This window comes from Ursus maritimus, unplaced genomic scaffold (genome assembly GCF_017311325.1).
Source record: "Ursus maritimus isolate PB19 unplaced genomic scaffold, ASM1731132v1 scaffold_16, whole genome shotgun sequence".
Classification (NCBI taxonomy): Eukaryota; Metazoa; Chordata; class Mammalia; order Carnivora; family Ursidae; genus Ursus; species Ursus maritimus.
In genome coordinates, this window is record NW_024424008.1 from 56,191,508 (window position 1) to 56,208,133 (window position 16,626).

The following is a 16,626-nucleotide window of genomic DNA, read 5'->3' on the forward strand; positions in this document are numbered from 1 at the left end:
CCTAAGTAAACTGGAAACCATAATAAGATAAGGCTATAATTTTAGAGTGATGATAATATGTATTTTTATTGTATATGCTATATGCATATACAGGTGGGGAGGGTTCTTGGTATAAGATTCTAATGAGAAAGTTCTAACCTCCTTCCCACTTGTCACTCAATGGCTATTCTTTCCCTGTCTCCTTTTCTGATTCTTCTCCTTTACCTAATTATTCTCCTATTATCCCAAGAGTCCATCAGTCTCAGGATGATGAATTCTGAAGGATTTGCTCTGTAGTAGAATTTATACATGAAGAACGCAGAGCTAGAATCCATATTCACTGGCTGTTGATCCAAAAGATGAGATGGCTGGTACCTCTAATGAATTGGCAAATTAAAAAACAAGCTTTGAATTAGATCATGGAGTTAAAGAGCTTTAGTGTGCATACCACATGTTCCCCCATTTTGCATTTAGTTTCTGCTTCTTTCTGTTTTGTGGGGCAAAGGTAAGTTTTTGAAATTTTATTAATGGAGGAGATTGGCATGTTTGAGGATGAGATAGGGAGAACATAGGAAAGTTCTCCTTGTCTCCTCCCTACCAGTATATAAACGCCACACGGTGGGTCTTGTATTAAAAGGAATGACTTTCAGAAGGTTGGAAACTAAAGGAAGCACTTGAATAACACCATTTCTTGAGTCAGATTCTCTATAAATATGAAAGCACAGTGTTACTATGATGTAACATGTCATATGTTTTAGATATGCCGTAGTCTGATAAGTTATATTTAGATTTACTTATACACAGTGCTATCGTAAGCCCTTAAGCACTCAGAGAAATCAGACTTTAGGTAAGAAATCTGATTTTTTTTTAAATATGATTTAAGTTAAATTTAATAATATATTTAAGATATAATTAGATTTATATACACTGGGTAAAACAGGCACTTCTGCATTGATTTCTAAGCTTATGTGTTTATGTCTTGGAAGAGAGTGAGTAGTTTAAGGGAAAGGGAGATTAATTAATGACAAAACTCATTTTATTTACGCATTTCCTTTGAAAAAAGTGATCCATCTCCTGAGACCAAAAATACTTCTATTCATTTTAAGAATTGAGGCTATTTGTTCTATTCTAAGGGATTATTGCAGTGTTTTCAGACAGTACCAAAAAAGAAAAGAAAAAAGAAAAGAAAAGAAAAGAAAAGAAAAGAAAAGAAAAGAAAGAAAGAAAGAAAGAAAGAAAGAAAGAAAGAAAGAAAGAAAGAGAAAGAAAGGATTCTCATTAGGTGCTTGCTTTCCCCATTTGCAGTAAAATGTTTTGAGTAGAGGATGGGGAGGGAAGTGACAAACAGAGTAGGGGAGGAAGCCAGAGACTATTCTCCACAGCTAGGACCTTCCATTATAAGATCAGGACCATGATTTTTAATCAAAAACTAAAGGTAAGAATATTGAATATTGCCATATTGCCCATCTCGTCTAGCCTCATTTAAAACAATTTTACTTTATCTTCTCCTAGAGGATGCAGCAAAGTCTACATAATTTAGTATTCTTTCTTTCAAGTAAGATTTTTAGTATTGCTGGGCTATAATTCTGCTAGTGAACAATTTCATTGTTTTCTATGACTGGGCCTATTCTCTAGACAGAATTCTTGTCCTTTCTGTGCCCAGGACTGGACTTGCCCAAAATAAAACCAGTGTAGACTGTGCCAGCTACCTATCTCCTCAGAGCCTCTTGGTCATTCTCCTTCTGCTCAGAAATAGCTGAGCTAATAATCAGCCTCTGAGATTTTACTTTTTCATCACTGACACAGTAGTATTTTTGGCTTTCTGGATAACAAGAATGTCTTTGCAGGGGCTTGTTGGGGATTAAGTCCAGTATTCTCTGAGAAGTCCAGAGGCATAGCAGAAGTCAGGACTCTAAAGAAGAGATTAACCTTGTAGAAAACTAGGACATTTCTTTTTGCTTTGTAAAGAGACCTATAATTTTACATTCTGCGGTCTACCCATAATTGTGAGGGCCTGCTTCCATTGTGGTCTGTGGATCCCTTGTCATCACTAGGGAAAAAGGGCAGGACTCCTGAGTCCTCTGCTAGGGATGAGACAGGGGAAGATAGGTTGTAGCAATTAGCATTGCCATCTTCAAAAACTGTATCCACCCCCATGAACCTGAATAGCATTTATATCATCTCCACTTTTTTCAAAACATAAAAATGCCCCCCCAAAAAATGTGTCCTTATTCAATTACCAAACATGAAAGAATTATTATTACTTCTTTTATCCCCAAGGGCTCTGAGAGAGATTACCAGTTATGGGTTAATTCTGGCAAAGAAGAAGCACCATACCCACTTATTGGTAAGTTTCTTCAAAAATCTAAGATGAGATTGTGTTTTAATTATGATTCTAAATGTCTCAGAAAATTGGTCATGTGGTCTTAAATGTAAGCACCATCAAATATTAATCTCATATATCTATTTATTCATTCGATACTTAACCTATCAACCATTTCCTAAGTGTTAGGCAAATAGTCAAGAAGAGAAATGTATATTTCCCTTTCTATTTTTTCACTTTACAAACAGAGCTATTTTTTTTTTAAAGATTTTATTTTTTTATTTGACAGAGATAGAGACAGCCAGCGAGAGAGGGAACACAAGCAGGGGGAGTGGGAGAGGAAGAAGCAGGCTCCTAGCGGAGGAGCCTGATGTGGGGCTCGATCCCATAACACCAGGATCATGCCCTGAGCCGAAGGCAGACGCCCAACCGCTGTGCCACCCAGGCGCCCCCAAACAGAGCCATTTTGCATACCTTTTTAAATTTTTTTCTCTAAGAAACCAATATGTATTGGTATTCCTTTCCCTATACATTTATTTTTCACATTCTTTTTTTTTTTTAAGATTTTATTTATTTATCTGACAGAGAGAGGGAGAGAGAACAAGCAGGGGGAATGGCAAGCAGAGGAAGAGGGAGAAGCAGGCTCCTGCTGAACAAGGAGCCCAATGCTGGGCTTGATCCCAGGACCCTGGGATCATGACCTGGGCTGAAGGCCTCCGATTAATCCTCACATCCAATTCTTGAATTTCCTGTTCCCTTTCCTCCCTACTACATTGCCTCTGTGGAAGACTATCTGTAATCCAGTCGTGTCTCTTAATTGATCAATACATACTCAAAACCTGCCCTAGGCATCATAATGAAAATGAGATTAACCCATTTAGAGTTCTAAAAATAGTCACTGACTTAGCAGCTAGTTACTATTTCACAACTTTTCTATTTCTCTAGATAGATTTTTCCAGCATTTGTTCTGAGGAATTATTGGTAAAAAGATTATATCTCACTTTGTTTAATTATTTAACTAAAAAATACTTCTTGGGGCGCCTGGGTGGCACAGTCATTAAGCGTCTGCCTTCAGCTCAGGGCATGATCCCAGAGTCCTGGGATCGAGCCCCATATTGGGCTCCTCCGCTGGGAGCCTGCTTCTTCCTCTCCCACTCCCCCTGCTTGTGTTCCCTCTCTCGCTGGCTGTCTCTCTGTGTCAAATAAATAAATAAAATCTTTAAAAAATAAGTAAATAAATACATACATACATACATACTTCTTGATCGGTAAGTTCACTCTGTGTGGTTAACAGAAATAGAGCAATTAAAATAAGGGGCAGTATCTGTAGCAGATCTTGAGATGATGACAGTAATATTGATGAAGATGATTTCTGCTAATAACTTTTAAATGCTCACTATCTGCCACATATTGTGCAAAGCATATTATATTGTTATCTCATGTAATCCTTTCATTTACCTGAAAGATCACTACTGTGTAATTCAGGGTGTTTCAAGTGATCTGAATAATCTAAAACCAAACCTTTCTGTAAAATATATATTCTCGGACTTAAAGTAAGCTGTCATGTACATAGCTGAGGCCAAAATTCACTGCATTTCTGGTTTCTTTTTTAATGTTGTCATTTTTGTAAAAATTAGTGAGCAACCAAGTTGTGATGAAAATAAAATAAATAGTTAAAATAATTGTTTTCATAAAATATATTAATTAAAACTACTTAGGTGGTCGCTTTCGGGCTTAAAACAGCTTCAAGCTTCATTGCTAACTCACTTAAAAAAAGAAAACCATGGGACATGATTTAGCAGCGATTGTCTTTTGTATATTTCAGTGTGTCTTGGAAACTTCATTTGTAGTTTAGCTGCTGGCTATTGGGGGGGGGGGTTAATCCCTGGAAGCAACTGTAATGCTCGATATTATTTATTGGAACGCTGATATTGTATACCTGTGCTAGATGGAAAAGGAAGAGTTCACAGGGTACATTTAGTGATAAATTAGGAATAGAATAGAACTTATTCTCTGTACTTAGAAGAAGAAAAAAAGCAAATCTACAGCACAGTGGTACGTGAAGGTTTAAGTTAAGAAAATGCAATTGTTGAAAATACTAAAGAGCAAAAAGTCATGTTGCAGTTAGATGTCCAGGGTTTAGTTTTTCTAGTTCGCTGATTACTTTTTGAATCCTGTTTCTGTGTTTCCAATGCCCTGCACAGTCTTCCTTCTGATTATTGCCTGTGAACACCACCCTCAGAGGGCAGCAGTGGGAGGGAAGCATAAATCAGACAAACCAGTCCTGATGCTCTGGAGTAACTCTGATGATCTAACTAATAACAAGTAATGAAACGCCTTTTTCAGACAGACATCTTGTGTTGAATAATAGTGATGCTGGAAATGCATAGTTCTTTGCCCTTACTATTTAAATTATATTAACCATTAAAGTTGACTTATTTGATCCTTATCACTGTGTGGTAAGGAGGGTAAATATCTTAAACCATGAATTTAAGGCCCAGAGATGTCAAGGATTTGCTGAAGATTTACATATATAATTAGTGTCAAAGGAGAACTAGAGTATCTTCAAATAGTCCTGGATGCAAACATAGGAAAAGTCAACATCCTGCAAGTCACAAACTAATATGTGAATTCCAAAGAAGGTATTCTTTAAAGATTTTTTTTTCTTTTTGCTTTTTTCTGCCCACCCTCCCCACCACCTGCTTAAAACTACTTTGATAGGGCCACCTGCATTACGTAGTGGTCTCCAAGTGTAGGAGCATGTACAGGGGTCATTCAGTCAACAAAAGGATTCTTTATTCCCGAAGTCCCAGGAGGAAACTGCCGTGCATTCTAGTACGTAGCACACATGCTCACAGTGCCAGTCAGCCTAAAGTCTACATTTAGATTTTTCTCTGTGTAGGGCATGAATATCCTTATGGAATTAAAATGAGCCATCTTCGAGACACTATGCTCCTGACACAGGGATTGAAGGACTCCACCACGCCTTCCAACCTCCAGGAGTCCTTCCTCATGGAACAGCTGCCCCGAGAGATGCAGTGCCAGTTCATCCTGAAGCCCAGCCGCCTGGCTGCAGCCCAGCAACTAAGTGGTGAGTTGCTTCTCCTCCTTCATGGGGCCTTTCTAGCAAAATTTTTATTCTTGAAAGCAAAGTTAGTACAAAGGCAAAGACCCAAACTTCTACCCAGATGAGATTTTTTTCTTTTTAATTTGCTGAGTGTTTTGAAGGAAAAGATAGAGTTTTAGAAGATAATTTTATAAACCGGCAGTAGGCGTGATTGACTTGGAATCAACAGCAAGGAGCAGTACAGTCTGTTTCTTCTTTCTTCACTCTTCTTTCCCCTTTAACCTTATGCTCACTGCAAGGTCCAAGGCACCGGGCCGTGCTGCAGGTGCTTCAATGCCTTCTTTGTACTGTAATACATCGACTGTGTGTTCCCCTACATGGTCACATTATAAGCAGGAGTCTGTTGGTGATGGGTGTCAGGAGACTGTGATGCCTTGCGTGGATCTGGGTATGGATAGGTCTGGGAAAACTAAGATTTCCACAGAAATCTCTCCTTGTTCTACTAATCTACTCTGAATTCCCTGTGAATATAACCATCTCTTTTACCACTCCATAATAAAGACTCTAGAATGATAAAAATGATATTTAACAGTAAGAGGACCATTACTTACCCCGACCTAATTTTGTGCTTTAAGCCCACAGTCTGAAGGTGAGACTGTATAGGTAAGAGGAAATGTGTTGTATGGGTGGTGTGAGTGGGCTAGCAGAAAACTGATGTTGCGTGTCTGTGGCCGCCTTTGTCACTTTGAACCAGCTGGGGATCCAGTGAACAGTGGCAACCCTTTCGTCTGCATTCCCCCGCACAGGCACACTCCCCCATCACTCGGTGGTGATAACCTAGCCTCCAACTTTATAGTTTACCGCGGGCCGTCGGGGACTGCACCGTCTTGCCAGGGCTCTAACAGCTGCACACGTACCAGTCAGCTTCCCTCCTGGGATGGCAAACAGTCCTGGGGACTCCAGGGCTGTTTCCTCACATCTTTGGGCTGTTTTGAAGGGGTGTTACAGAGACATTACAGTTGTCCATCCACTAACGTGTGAGCTCCGTGAAGGCAGGTATTTTGGTCTGTCTTGTTCAGCGCTATATTCCCAGCACCTGGAACACTGCTTGACGTACGTAAGTACTCAATAAATATTTATCAGATTAATTTATTTATTAATAGGTCAGTTGTTACTGTTCTTCAAAGATACAAAAGGAATGTTGCTTGTATAACTAAGTTGAGGAGAATATTTTATTCTTCTACCTTTATAATCAGGTTTTTCAAAACTGTTTCTCTGTGTCCCTTGTCAATTTTATTTTAATTAATTTGACCAATAATCAGGAGTCAAAAATCCTAAGGGCTTTACCCAATATTGCCAGTGACTTGCTTAATTAAATTGTAGGCACTGTCTGTTTATTAATCCTCTGGTTCTCCCTATTGGAAGTTAGGGTAATAGGGGTTGTAGCTCTAAGATGATTCATGGCAAATAGGATCAGGGATGGAGTAATTATAGATCAATGGTGCCAACGTAGCTGGGCATCAGAATAACCTGTTACAGGTGAACTAGCTCTGTTTTTTTTTTAATACATAAGATTTTGATGAATAGCTGCTTTGGAAACCACTAATTTAAATCAGGAATCAGCAGACTTTTTCTGTAAAGGACCAGATAGTAAACTTTGCAGATCAAGAAACAAAAATTGAGGAAATTATGTATGTACTTATATGACAAAAGAGATTTCCACTCATTTTTTGTTGATATTTAATATATAGTAATAATTGAGTGCAATTTCATGTAATATAGGTCTAGTAATGAGAAGAATTGAATTATTCTGGGAGAATAACACTTTGCATAATTGGAGTACTAAGTTCATAACTGAATGCAAAGTGTTCTGATCTGTAATAAGATTTTATATATTTTATCATCTTTGAAAATATTTTTTCACATAGATAATGCCAAATACAGATTTCATTCTACAAGCATATAATTTTATTTGAGCATATTCCCCTCTTTGAAGGCATTTGTAGAATTTTGTTAGATTATTCTTTTGATATTTGCCTTTTAGCACATCATTGCAGATTAATCACTTCCAATTGAAGATTAGGCAGAAGCTCCTCGATTGCACAGTTAAAGGATCTTGAAATATGGAAATTTCCTTTGCACTTGCATTGAGGTCGGTAAAATACCACTGGAACTATAGTTTGAGCAGAAAATATATCTGCTACAAATTTGTATAAGAATGGAGATCTTGCTTCTCTGAACTTTTGACAGCATGAGAACTGTAAAAACAGTTCGACGTTACTTGTGATTAAATGTCAGTTGTTTCAAAATGAACCTTTCAAAAGTTTTATATGTAAGCATTTTTTTTTTGCCTTGTAATTTAGGTTGAATTCATTAAGAAACATCATCAAGTTTTCAGTAAAAACTAATTTCCAAAGCCATTCACCACGAGGAAAATTCTTCTCATTCATAAAAATTTCAATCTCAGCCCCTAGTTCAAAGATTACTATAAAACTTTACCCCTGCTGAGCTTTTGAGCTGCTATGTGATGGCACAGGGCAGGCTCCTCAGCTTCTGTTTCTGAAAAAAAGTCACAGAAATGGCAGTGGGTAAGTCCAGGAGAGTGAATGAAGTTTACTGTTGAAACTACTGATCCAGTAACACCTGATAGATGCAGATGTTTCCCACACAGTACTACTGATGAATAATGCAGTAAATAACCATAGGCATTAAATACTACTTTTCGAAAACTTTGTAAATTTGTCAGATTACGTCTTTTTCTGCTCCACACACTTCGAGCACCATTGCAGATTCCACTTCAGGTTGTACTGAAGTATTATTAATTTGTCAAATCCTTTGAAAATATTCTCACCTTTCGTCATTCCATGCAGACTAGTCAAGGCTAATACCTCAGTCACTTCAAACAAAGCACTGACTTCTCGAATAAACAACTGAGTAGTATTGATAACATCTGCCAACTAATCAAGAACCAAGGACAGTGGCTTAAAATAATTTGTCCTGTTTTTTAGTTTCCTATTAATATTACTGGGAATGTCTTCAACTATTCAAGCAGCTGTTCTCACCATAAGGCTGACAGTTTTTTTTTTTTTTTTTTTTAAGATTTATTTATTTACTAGAGAGCATGCAGGTGCACAAGTGGGGGGAGGGGCAGAGGGATAGAATCTTCAATCAGACTCTCTGCCGAGTGTGGAGCCAGATGTTGGGCTCAATCCCACAACCCATGAGATCACAACCTGAGCCAAAACCAAGAGTCAGATGCTTAACTGACTGAGCCACCCAAGTGCCCCAGAAGGCTCATAGTCTTAAGTCTAGTTTCTCTGTACACATCCCTTCATCTACTGCAAGCACACAAAATTTAGGTAGCTCCACATTGGTAAATGGCTTTCCTTGCATTACTAACAATGAGCCACTCAGAAACTGACTTTTGTTGGAACCTCATTTTTGTTTTGTTTTGGTTTGTTTTGGGGAAGAAATTCTGCAGTGCTGAAATATTTTATTTTTAATATCCTGAATTCTTATAATCAATAATTTCTTCTGAGTTGGAAATATTATGGTGAGTTCTTGATATGATCATGTCAACATTTATTGTGTTCTTTTACCACATCTGTTATATTGTTGCCTGATTAGCACAATACTTTGCCACTTATTGCAACAACAGAGTCATTTGCACTGCTCTGTGCCTTAAAAGCTCAACACTAAACATGACAGGTAATAAAAAATTTAAATTTTTCAGTATCAGGATATACAAGGCACTCAAAACACTATCCAGGTATAAATGTGTCACTGTAGTTTGCTGTATTGAGCACCATTGCAAAGCAATGAGAGTACCACTGATGGTCTTTGTCACAAGTACTCAGCTCTGCCATTAAGCATGAAGTGAAAGCACTCATGGATAGTAATACATAAATGAACGAATGTAGCTGTGTTCCAGCAAGAATGTTATAGGTTGTAGTAAAATTTGAATTTCATATAATGTGTATGTGTCACTGAATATTCTTCTTTTGATTTTTTTCAACCTTTTCAAAAATGTGAAAACTTTGCAGACTATCCAAAAAGAGGTGGCAGGCCAGATTTGGCCTGTGGAGCATGGTATGCTGCCCTCAGATGTGGAATTTTGTCAAATGCCTTTTCTATGTCCATTGAAATAATCATATGATTTTTATCCTTCATTTTGGTAATGTGGTGTATCACATTGATTGATTTGCCGATGATAAACCATTCTTGCATCCCCGGAATAAATTTGAACGTGGTGTATGATCCTTCTAATGTATTGTTGAATTTGGTTTGCTAATACGTTCTTGAGATTTTTGCATCTGTGTTCATTAGGGATATTGGCCTGTAATTTTCTTTATTGCATCTTTGTCTGGTTTTGATATCAGGGTAGTACTGGCCTTTTAAAATGAATTTGACACGGACACCTAGGTGGCTCAGTTGGTTAAGTGTCTGCCTTCGGCTCAGGTTGTGATCTCAGGGTCCTGTGATCGAGTCCCATATCGGCTCCTTGCTCAGCAGGGAGCCTGCTTCTCCTCTGCCTGCCATTCCCCCTGCTTGTGGGCTCTCTCTCTGATAAATAGATAGATAGATAGATGATAGATAGATAGATAGATAGATAGATAGATAGATAAAATCCATCTTTAAAAAAAATAAAGTGGATTTGATGTGAATTTGATGGTATTCCTTCCTCTTCTATCTTTTGGAAGAATTTGAGAAGGATTTTCATTAATTCCTCTTTGCATATTTGGTAAAATTCCCCGGTTAAGCCATTTGGTCCCGGACTTTTGTTTGTAGGAAGGATTTTAATTACCGATTCAATCTCCTTACTGTAACTGGTCTGTTTAGATTTTCTTTCTTCCATTTTTCAGATTTGTAAGATTGTATGTTTCTAGGAATTTATCCATTTCTCCTAGCTTGTCCAATTTGTTGGTGTATAATTATTTATAGTTATCTTTTGTATTTCTGTAGTATCAGCTGTAATGTCTCCTCTTTCCTTTCTGATTTTATTTATATGAGCCTTCTCTTTTTCTTGGTGAGCTAGCTAAAGATTTGTCAATTTTCTTTATCTTTTCAAAGAAGCAGCTCTTGGTTTCATTGATTTTTCTCTCATCACTTTAGTCTCTGTTTCATTTACTGCTGCTCTGATCTTTGTTATTTCCTTCCTTCTACTAACTTTGTGCTTTATTTATTCTTTTTCTAGTTCCTTGAAGTGTAAAGTTAGGTGGTTTATTTTAGATTTTTCGTATTTCTTGGGATAGGCATTTATTTCTATGAACTTGCCTCTTAGAATTGCTTTTCTGCATCCCAAAAGTTTTGATATGCATATTTCCATTTTTATTTGTCTCAAGGTATTTTTTATTTTTCTTTAAAATTTTTTGACCCTTTAGTTTTTCAGTGGTTGTTTAATCTCCACATATTTGTGAATTTTCCAGTTTTCTTTTTGTAATTAATTTCTAGTTTCGTATCATCTTGGTCAGAAAACATGCTTGATATGACTTCACCTTCTTAAATTTGTTAAGACCACTTTTGTGGCCTAGTATATGATCTCTCCTGGAGAATTTTTCCATTTGCACTTGAGAAGAATGTGTATTCTGTTCTGTTTAGGTGGAATGTTCTGTATGTATGTTAAGTCCCTCTGGTCTATCATGTCATTTAAGGTCAGTATTTCCTTATTAATTTTTTGGTCTGGATGATCTGTCCATTGATGTAAGTGGGATATCAAAGTCCTCTACTATTATTAGATTGCCATCTACTTAATTTCTTTAGGTCTGTTAATAATTTCTTTATATATTTATGTGCTCGTATTTGGGGTGTGTAAATATTTACAAATGTTATATCCTTTTGTGGATTGACCTCTTAATCATTATGTAATGCCCTTCTTTGCCTCTTATTACAGACTTTGTCTATTTTGTCCAATGCGACATAAGTATACCTTCTCCAGCTCTCATTTGGTTTCCATTTGCATGGAATATCTTTTTCTATCCCTTCATTTTCAGTCTGTGTATGTCCTTAAGTCTGAAGTGATTCTCTTAGAGGTTGCATATGGATGACTTTCGTGGATTTTTTTTTTTTTTTGACCCATTCGACCGCTCTATGTTTTCTACTCTAATTGGAGCTTTTAGTCCATTTACATTTAAAGTAATTATTGAATAGATATGTGCTTCTTGCCATTTTGTAATTTTTTTTCTGGCTGTTTTTTAGTTACTCTGTTCCTTTCTTCTTTTCAGGCTTTCTTCCTATGTGGTTTGATGATTTTCTTAAGTGGTATGCTTCAATTCCTTTCTCATTTATCTTTTGTGTATCTACTCTGGGTTTTTGTTTGGTGGTTACCACAAGGCTTACATATAACAAACTTATAACATTCTAGTTTAAGTTGATATTAAGTTTGGACTCTTTCTGAAGCTCTACATTTTTACTCTACCCCTGCTGTGTTTTATGTTTTTGATGTGACATTTTACATTTTTTTATCGTGTGTAATGTTTAACTAATTATTGTAGTCATTTTTACTACTTTTGTCTTTTAACCTTCATACTAGCTTTGTAAGTGATTAATCCACTATCTTATTGTATGTTTACCATTTCCACTGAGAGTTATATTTTTATATGCTACTAATTAGTTATCACCAATTAGTGCCCTTTCTTTTCATCTTGAAGAAGTCCCTTTAACATTTTTTGTAAGGCTGGTTTAGTAGTGATCAACTCCTTTAGCTCTTGCTTTTCTGGAAAACTCTGTATCTTTTTTAATTCTGAATGATAACTTCACTATGTAGCATATTCTTATTCCTTGGAAATTTTTTTTTTTCTTTCAGCACTTCAGAAATATCATGCTACTCCTTCTAGGCTGCAGAGTTTCTGCTGAAAAATCAAATAATCTTAAGGGGGGTCCCTTGTATGTAGCAAGTGGTTTTCTCTTGATACTTTTAAGATCTCCCCCCCTTGTCTTTAACATACAGCATTTTAATTATAATGCGTCTTGGTATGGGTCTCTTTGGATTCATTTTATTTGGAACTCTCTGGGATTCCTGGATCTGGGTGTCTCTTTATTTCCACATCTTAAGGAAGTTTTCAGCCATTATTTCTTCACATAAGTTTTCTGCCCCATTTTCTCTTTCTTCTCTTTTTGGGAATCCTAAAATGCAAATGTTAGTCTGCTTGATGTTGTCCCATAAGTCCCTTTAACTGTCTTTACTCTTTTTTCTTCCCTGTTTCTTTTTGCTGCTCAGAACAGATAAGTTCCTCTGCCCAGTTTTCAGGTACACTGATCCTTTCTTCTACTTCCTCTATTCTGCTGATGAACCCTTCTACTGTGTTTTTTTAGTTCATTTCTATGCTCTTCAGCTTTGTGATTTCTGCTTAGAACTTTCCTGTATTTTCTGTCTTTTTTTTTTTTTTTTGAAGTTCTGTGTTTTTTCATTCTTCTGATTTCAGTGAGCATCTTAATGGCTAATACTTTGAACTCTTTATCATTACTTATCTCTACTTCATTAAGGTTTTTTTTTTTGAGGTTTTATCTTGTCTTTTGCTTTTAATATATTCCTGTGTTTCTTCATTTTGCTTAACTCTCTATACAAGTTTCTATACATTAAATGAAATAGTTACCTCTCCCAGTCTTGAAGGGTTGGCCTTGTGTAGAAGATGAACCATAACATTCACCCTTCTTGGTTGTCTCTCAGACCTTTGTGGTTGTTCAAAAAGCCTATTTTATTGTTAATGGCTCCCAGTAATTGAGTGTGTGCCAAGACCAGTCAGTGTTCCAAAGGGGAGGATCTCATTCAGCACCTAGATTTAAGCTGATTAGAAGCCAGACCCCCGGGGAAGCAGCTTTTAAAGAATGCAAACGTATGCAGTCCTATGGGACCACAAGCATAGGCCCATGGTCCCTAGAGCTAGGCCATCCGAAGGTGTCCCCTGGGCAGCAATAGCAAAAGTCAGGGCTCCAGTTGAATGTATAAGCTTCTTTCTGGGAGATAGTGGTGACCTATAGGGAAGCAGAGGGAAAGTGCAGAGATGGTGTCTCCTATCCTGTGTTCCCTGAGAATAACTTCAAAGCCTTTAGATATGGGCCAAATCTGAAGCTAGCCCCTAAACCTGAGTCTCCAGGACTGGCAAGTAGGCCTCTCTTACAGAAAGAATGGGGGTATATTTCAGTCTGCTGCCTGCAGTGCCCTGGGTGTGGTAGTCTGCCAAGAACTGTCTCTGACTATTACAGTTTCATGGCACCCAGAAATGCAGGTCCCCTTGGCCTCCAGTACCAGGCAATCATTGGGCATCCCCAGGGTGAGAGCCACAAAAACTGGTCACCTGATGTGTGTATCTCTGGGATTTATAGTAACACTTGAGCAAGCAGAGGGAGAGCAGATGGTGTCCACTGGTTGGAGCAAGGCAGAGGGGGAGTGCAAAGATGGTACTTGCCCAGAAAGGGGGAAAAAAGGAAAAATAAGAAAAGAAAAAAAGAGAAAGGTAAAGGGAAATAAAAAGAAAAATTTTAAAAAGGAGAAAATATGGCACCTGCCAGCTTTAGTTAGGCAGAGGGAGAGCGTAGAAGATGGTGCCCACCAGCTGGAGCATAAAGATGGCACCTGCTAGAAAGAAATATATATATAATTATAAAATATATGTATATAATATACATTCCTATTGGCTTTAGCAAGGTAGATGGAGACCAGGAAGCTTCCATTCCCAGAGAATATCCCAATGGGTCCCTACCCCTCAGGCCAATGCTTTAAAATTAGGAAATGAGTCTCTTTCACATGAAGTCTGTGTGCTTTTCAAAGAGTTGCTTCTGCACTGGGCTGTGGGGCCAGTGAGTCTGCATATGGGCCTTTCAAGAACTGTTTCTCAGTTCGGCACAACCCTGTGGGTTCATGGGTAATGACCCTGGTGGTTGTCAAAACCATGTTTGGGGACTCATCTCTCAGGCGCCAGCCAGTCTTACAAGTCGGTGTGTCAAATGTGGGGTACAAACCCTTCACTCCTCAGGGAGAAGCTCCAGGTGTTGGATTTCCTCCCAATTGTGGATCACTATGTCAGGGGAGAGTTTATGGTGAGATTGTGTCTCAGCATTTCCTATCCACTTTGGTTTGGTTTCCTTCTCGCTTGTCTAGTATGAAGGTGTTGCTCCACCAGATTTTAGGGTTTTTTACAGGAAGTGATTCCAAATATAGCTATAGACTAGGTGCGTCTATGGGAGGAGGTGAGTTCAGGACCTTCCTACATTTCCATCCTGCTAGAATTTTTTTTTTATTTAAATTCAATTAGCCAACATATAGTACATCATTAGTTTCAGATGTAGAGTTCAGTTGCATATAACATCCAGTGCTCATTACATCATGTACCCTCCTTTATGTCCATCACCCAGTTCCCCCAGCCCCCTACCCATGCCCCTCCAGCAACACTCAGTTTGTTTCCTGTAGTTAAGACTGTCGTGGCTTGTCTCCCTCTCTGATTTCTTCCCAGTTTTCCCTCCCTTCCCCTATGATCCTCTTTGCTGTTTCTTATATTCCACACGAATGAAATCATATGATAATTGTTTCTCTGATTGACTTACTTCACTCAGCATAATAACCTCCAGTTCCAGCCACGTTGATGTAAGTGGTAAGATTTCATCCTTTTGATGGCTGAGTAATATTCCCATATATATATCACATATTCATATATATATACCACATCTTCTTTATCCATTCATCTGTCAATGGACATCTGGGCTCTTTCCACAGATTGGGGTGTAGGTGCCCCTTTGGATCACTACATTTGTATCTTTGGGGTAAATATCCAGTTGTGCAATTGCTGGGTTATAGGGTAGCTCTATTTTCACCTTTTTGAGGAACCTCCATACTGTTTTCCAGATTGGCTGTACCAGCTTGCATTCCCACCACCAGTGTAAGAGGGTTCCCCTTTCTCTGCATCCTTGCCAACATCTGTTGTTTCCTGACTTGCTAATTTTAGCCATTCTGACTGGCATTAGGTGGTATCTCATTGTGGTTTTGATTTGTATTTCCCTAATGACAAGTTCCATCTTACTAAATTTCTCATTAAGGTTTTTAAACTTATTTTTCTATAATAATCCATAAGCACAAACTTTTAAGAGTTGTAACTTTTGACATTCAGTTCCCTAATTTAAGCATGAAGAAAGACTAACTTGAATCTTGCCAGGATTGTTTAGTAAAGCTAGATTTATATAAATTTAGTTTCATCTACAATTACATCTCCTTCATATTTTTTGTAGTAATAGCATGTTTTTTCATCAGCCTTTGACATTTAGAAAGTAAGAGCTATGCATTGAAAGCTCTGCAAGAAAATAACTTTAATGAAATTTTTTTCTCTCGGTCCCAGAGTGAACATGAACTCTAAACTTGAATGTTGTACATAACAGAAGGTTTGGCTGCAACTGAAAGTATTTATAATGAAGTACAGGACTCAATTTCTACTTTATCCTCTGTCAACACTCATAGGATAGCTGGGTATATAACTTTATGATGAAGCATTTTTCCTAAGAAGTGTGTGAAAACTAAAAAGTCAAATAAATCTGATAGTTTTAGAAATAATGAAACCAGGTTAAACAAGCAAACTAGACTGAGTACAACTGCTCAAAATACATATTAAACAACCATTTGCAGACTGACATTGGTAAATACAGGAACCTCCCTCCTGGATTTAAGAATGGGTTTCGTTTCCTCTGTTTTTTAAAATGGCAAAGATGGGGAATGTCAGGGCAGGAAGTGCTTTAGTTAAGCAGTCTGGTATTCTGTCTGCACACTTCCCAAAGGGTGTTTCACTAAGTGGAGAATGGATTCGAGGAGAGGGTCCTCTTTGTGGGGAGGAGATCCATGTCTTCACAGTTTCAATGAAGACTGCGGTGACCCATACCCTTGCAAAGTAGTACTTTAACGTACATTATCCTTCTTAATCCTCTTAATAAGGCTTTGAGGTATAGGTCATATTCTCACTTTAAAGTTGACAAAACAGGCTAAGTAACTTTCCCACATAAATATCTGAACCAGGAGTCTAACTGGGCTCCTGACTCCAGAGCTTTATACCTGGAGGTACTACTGATGCACTTAACGTATTCTTAGGACGCCAAAGGTGGATGATGGCCTGAAGGCCGTTTGGTAAGATGTTACTTATTTGATTGTCTACCCACAACCTGGCTTTTATGGTGTTTGGTTTAAGTTGGTTATTCTGAGGAAATTAAATGCTAAGGGACATTAGAGCCAAACAATATAAAACACTTCTATAAAACTCCTACTTGAAATTAGCATTTGACG

At 37.7% G+C, this 16,626-nt stretch overlaps 1 protein-coding gene across 1 annotated transcript in view; it reads left to right on the forward strand.

Annotated features, from left to right (window-relative positions):
• ARHGAP20 (Rho GTPase activating protein 20) overlaps positions 1-16,626 on the forward strand; it is a 127,095-nt gene that overhangs the window by 93,726 nt on the left and 16,743 nt on the right. The window contains exons 8-9 of the mRNA XM_040631242.1: positions 2,260-2,326; positions 5,205-5,393. Coding sequence (XP_040487176.1) covers positions 2,260-2,326; positions 5,205-5,393 — 256 coding nt within the window. The remainder of the gene's footprint in view (positions 1-2,259; positions 2,327-5,204; positions 5,394-16,626) is intronic.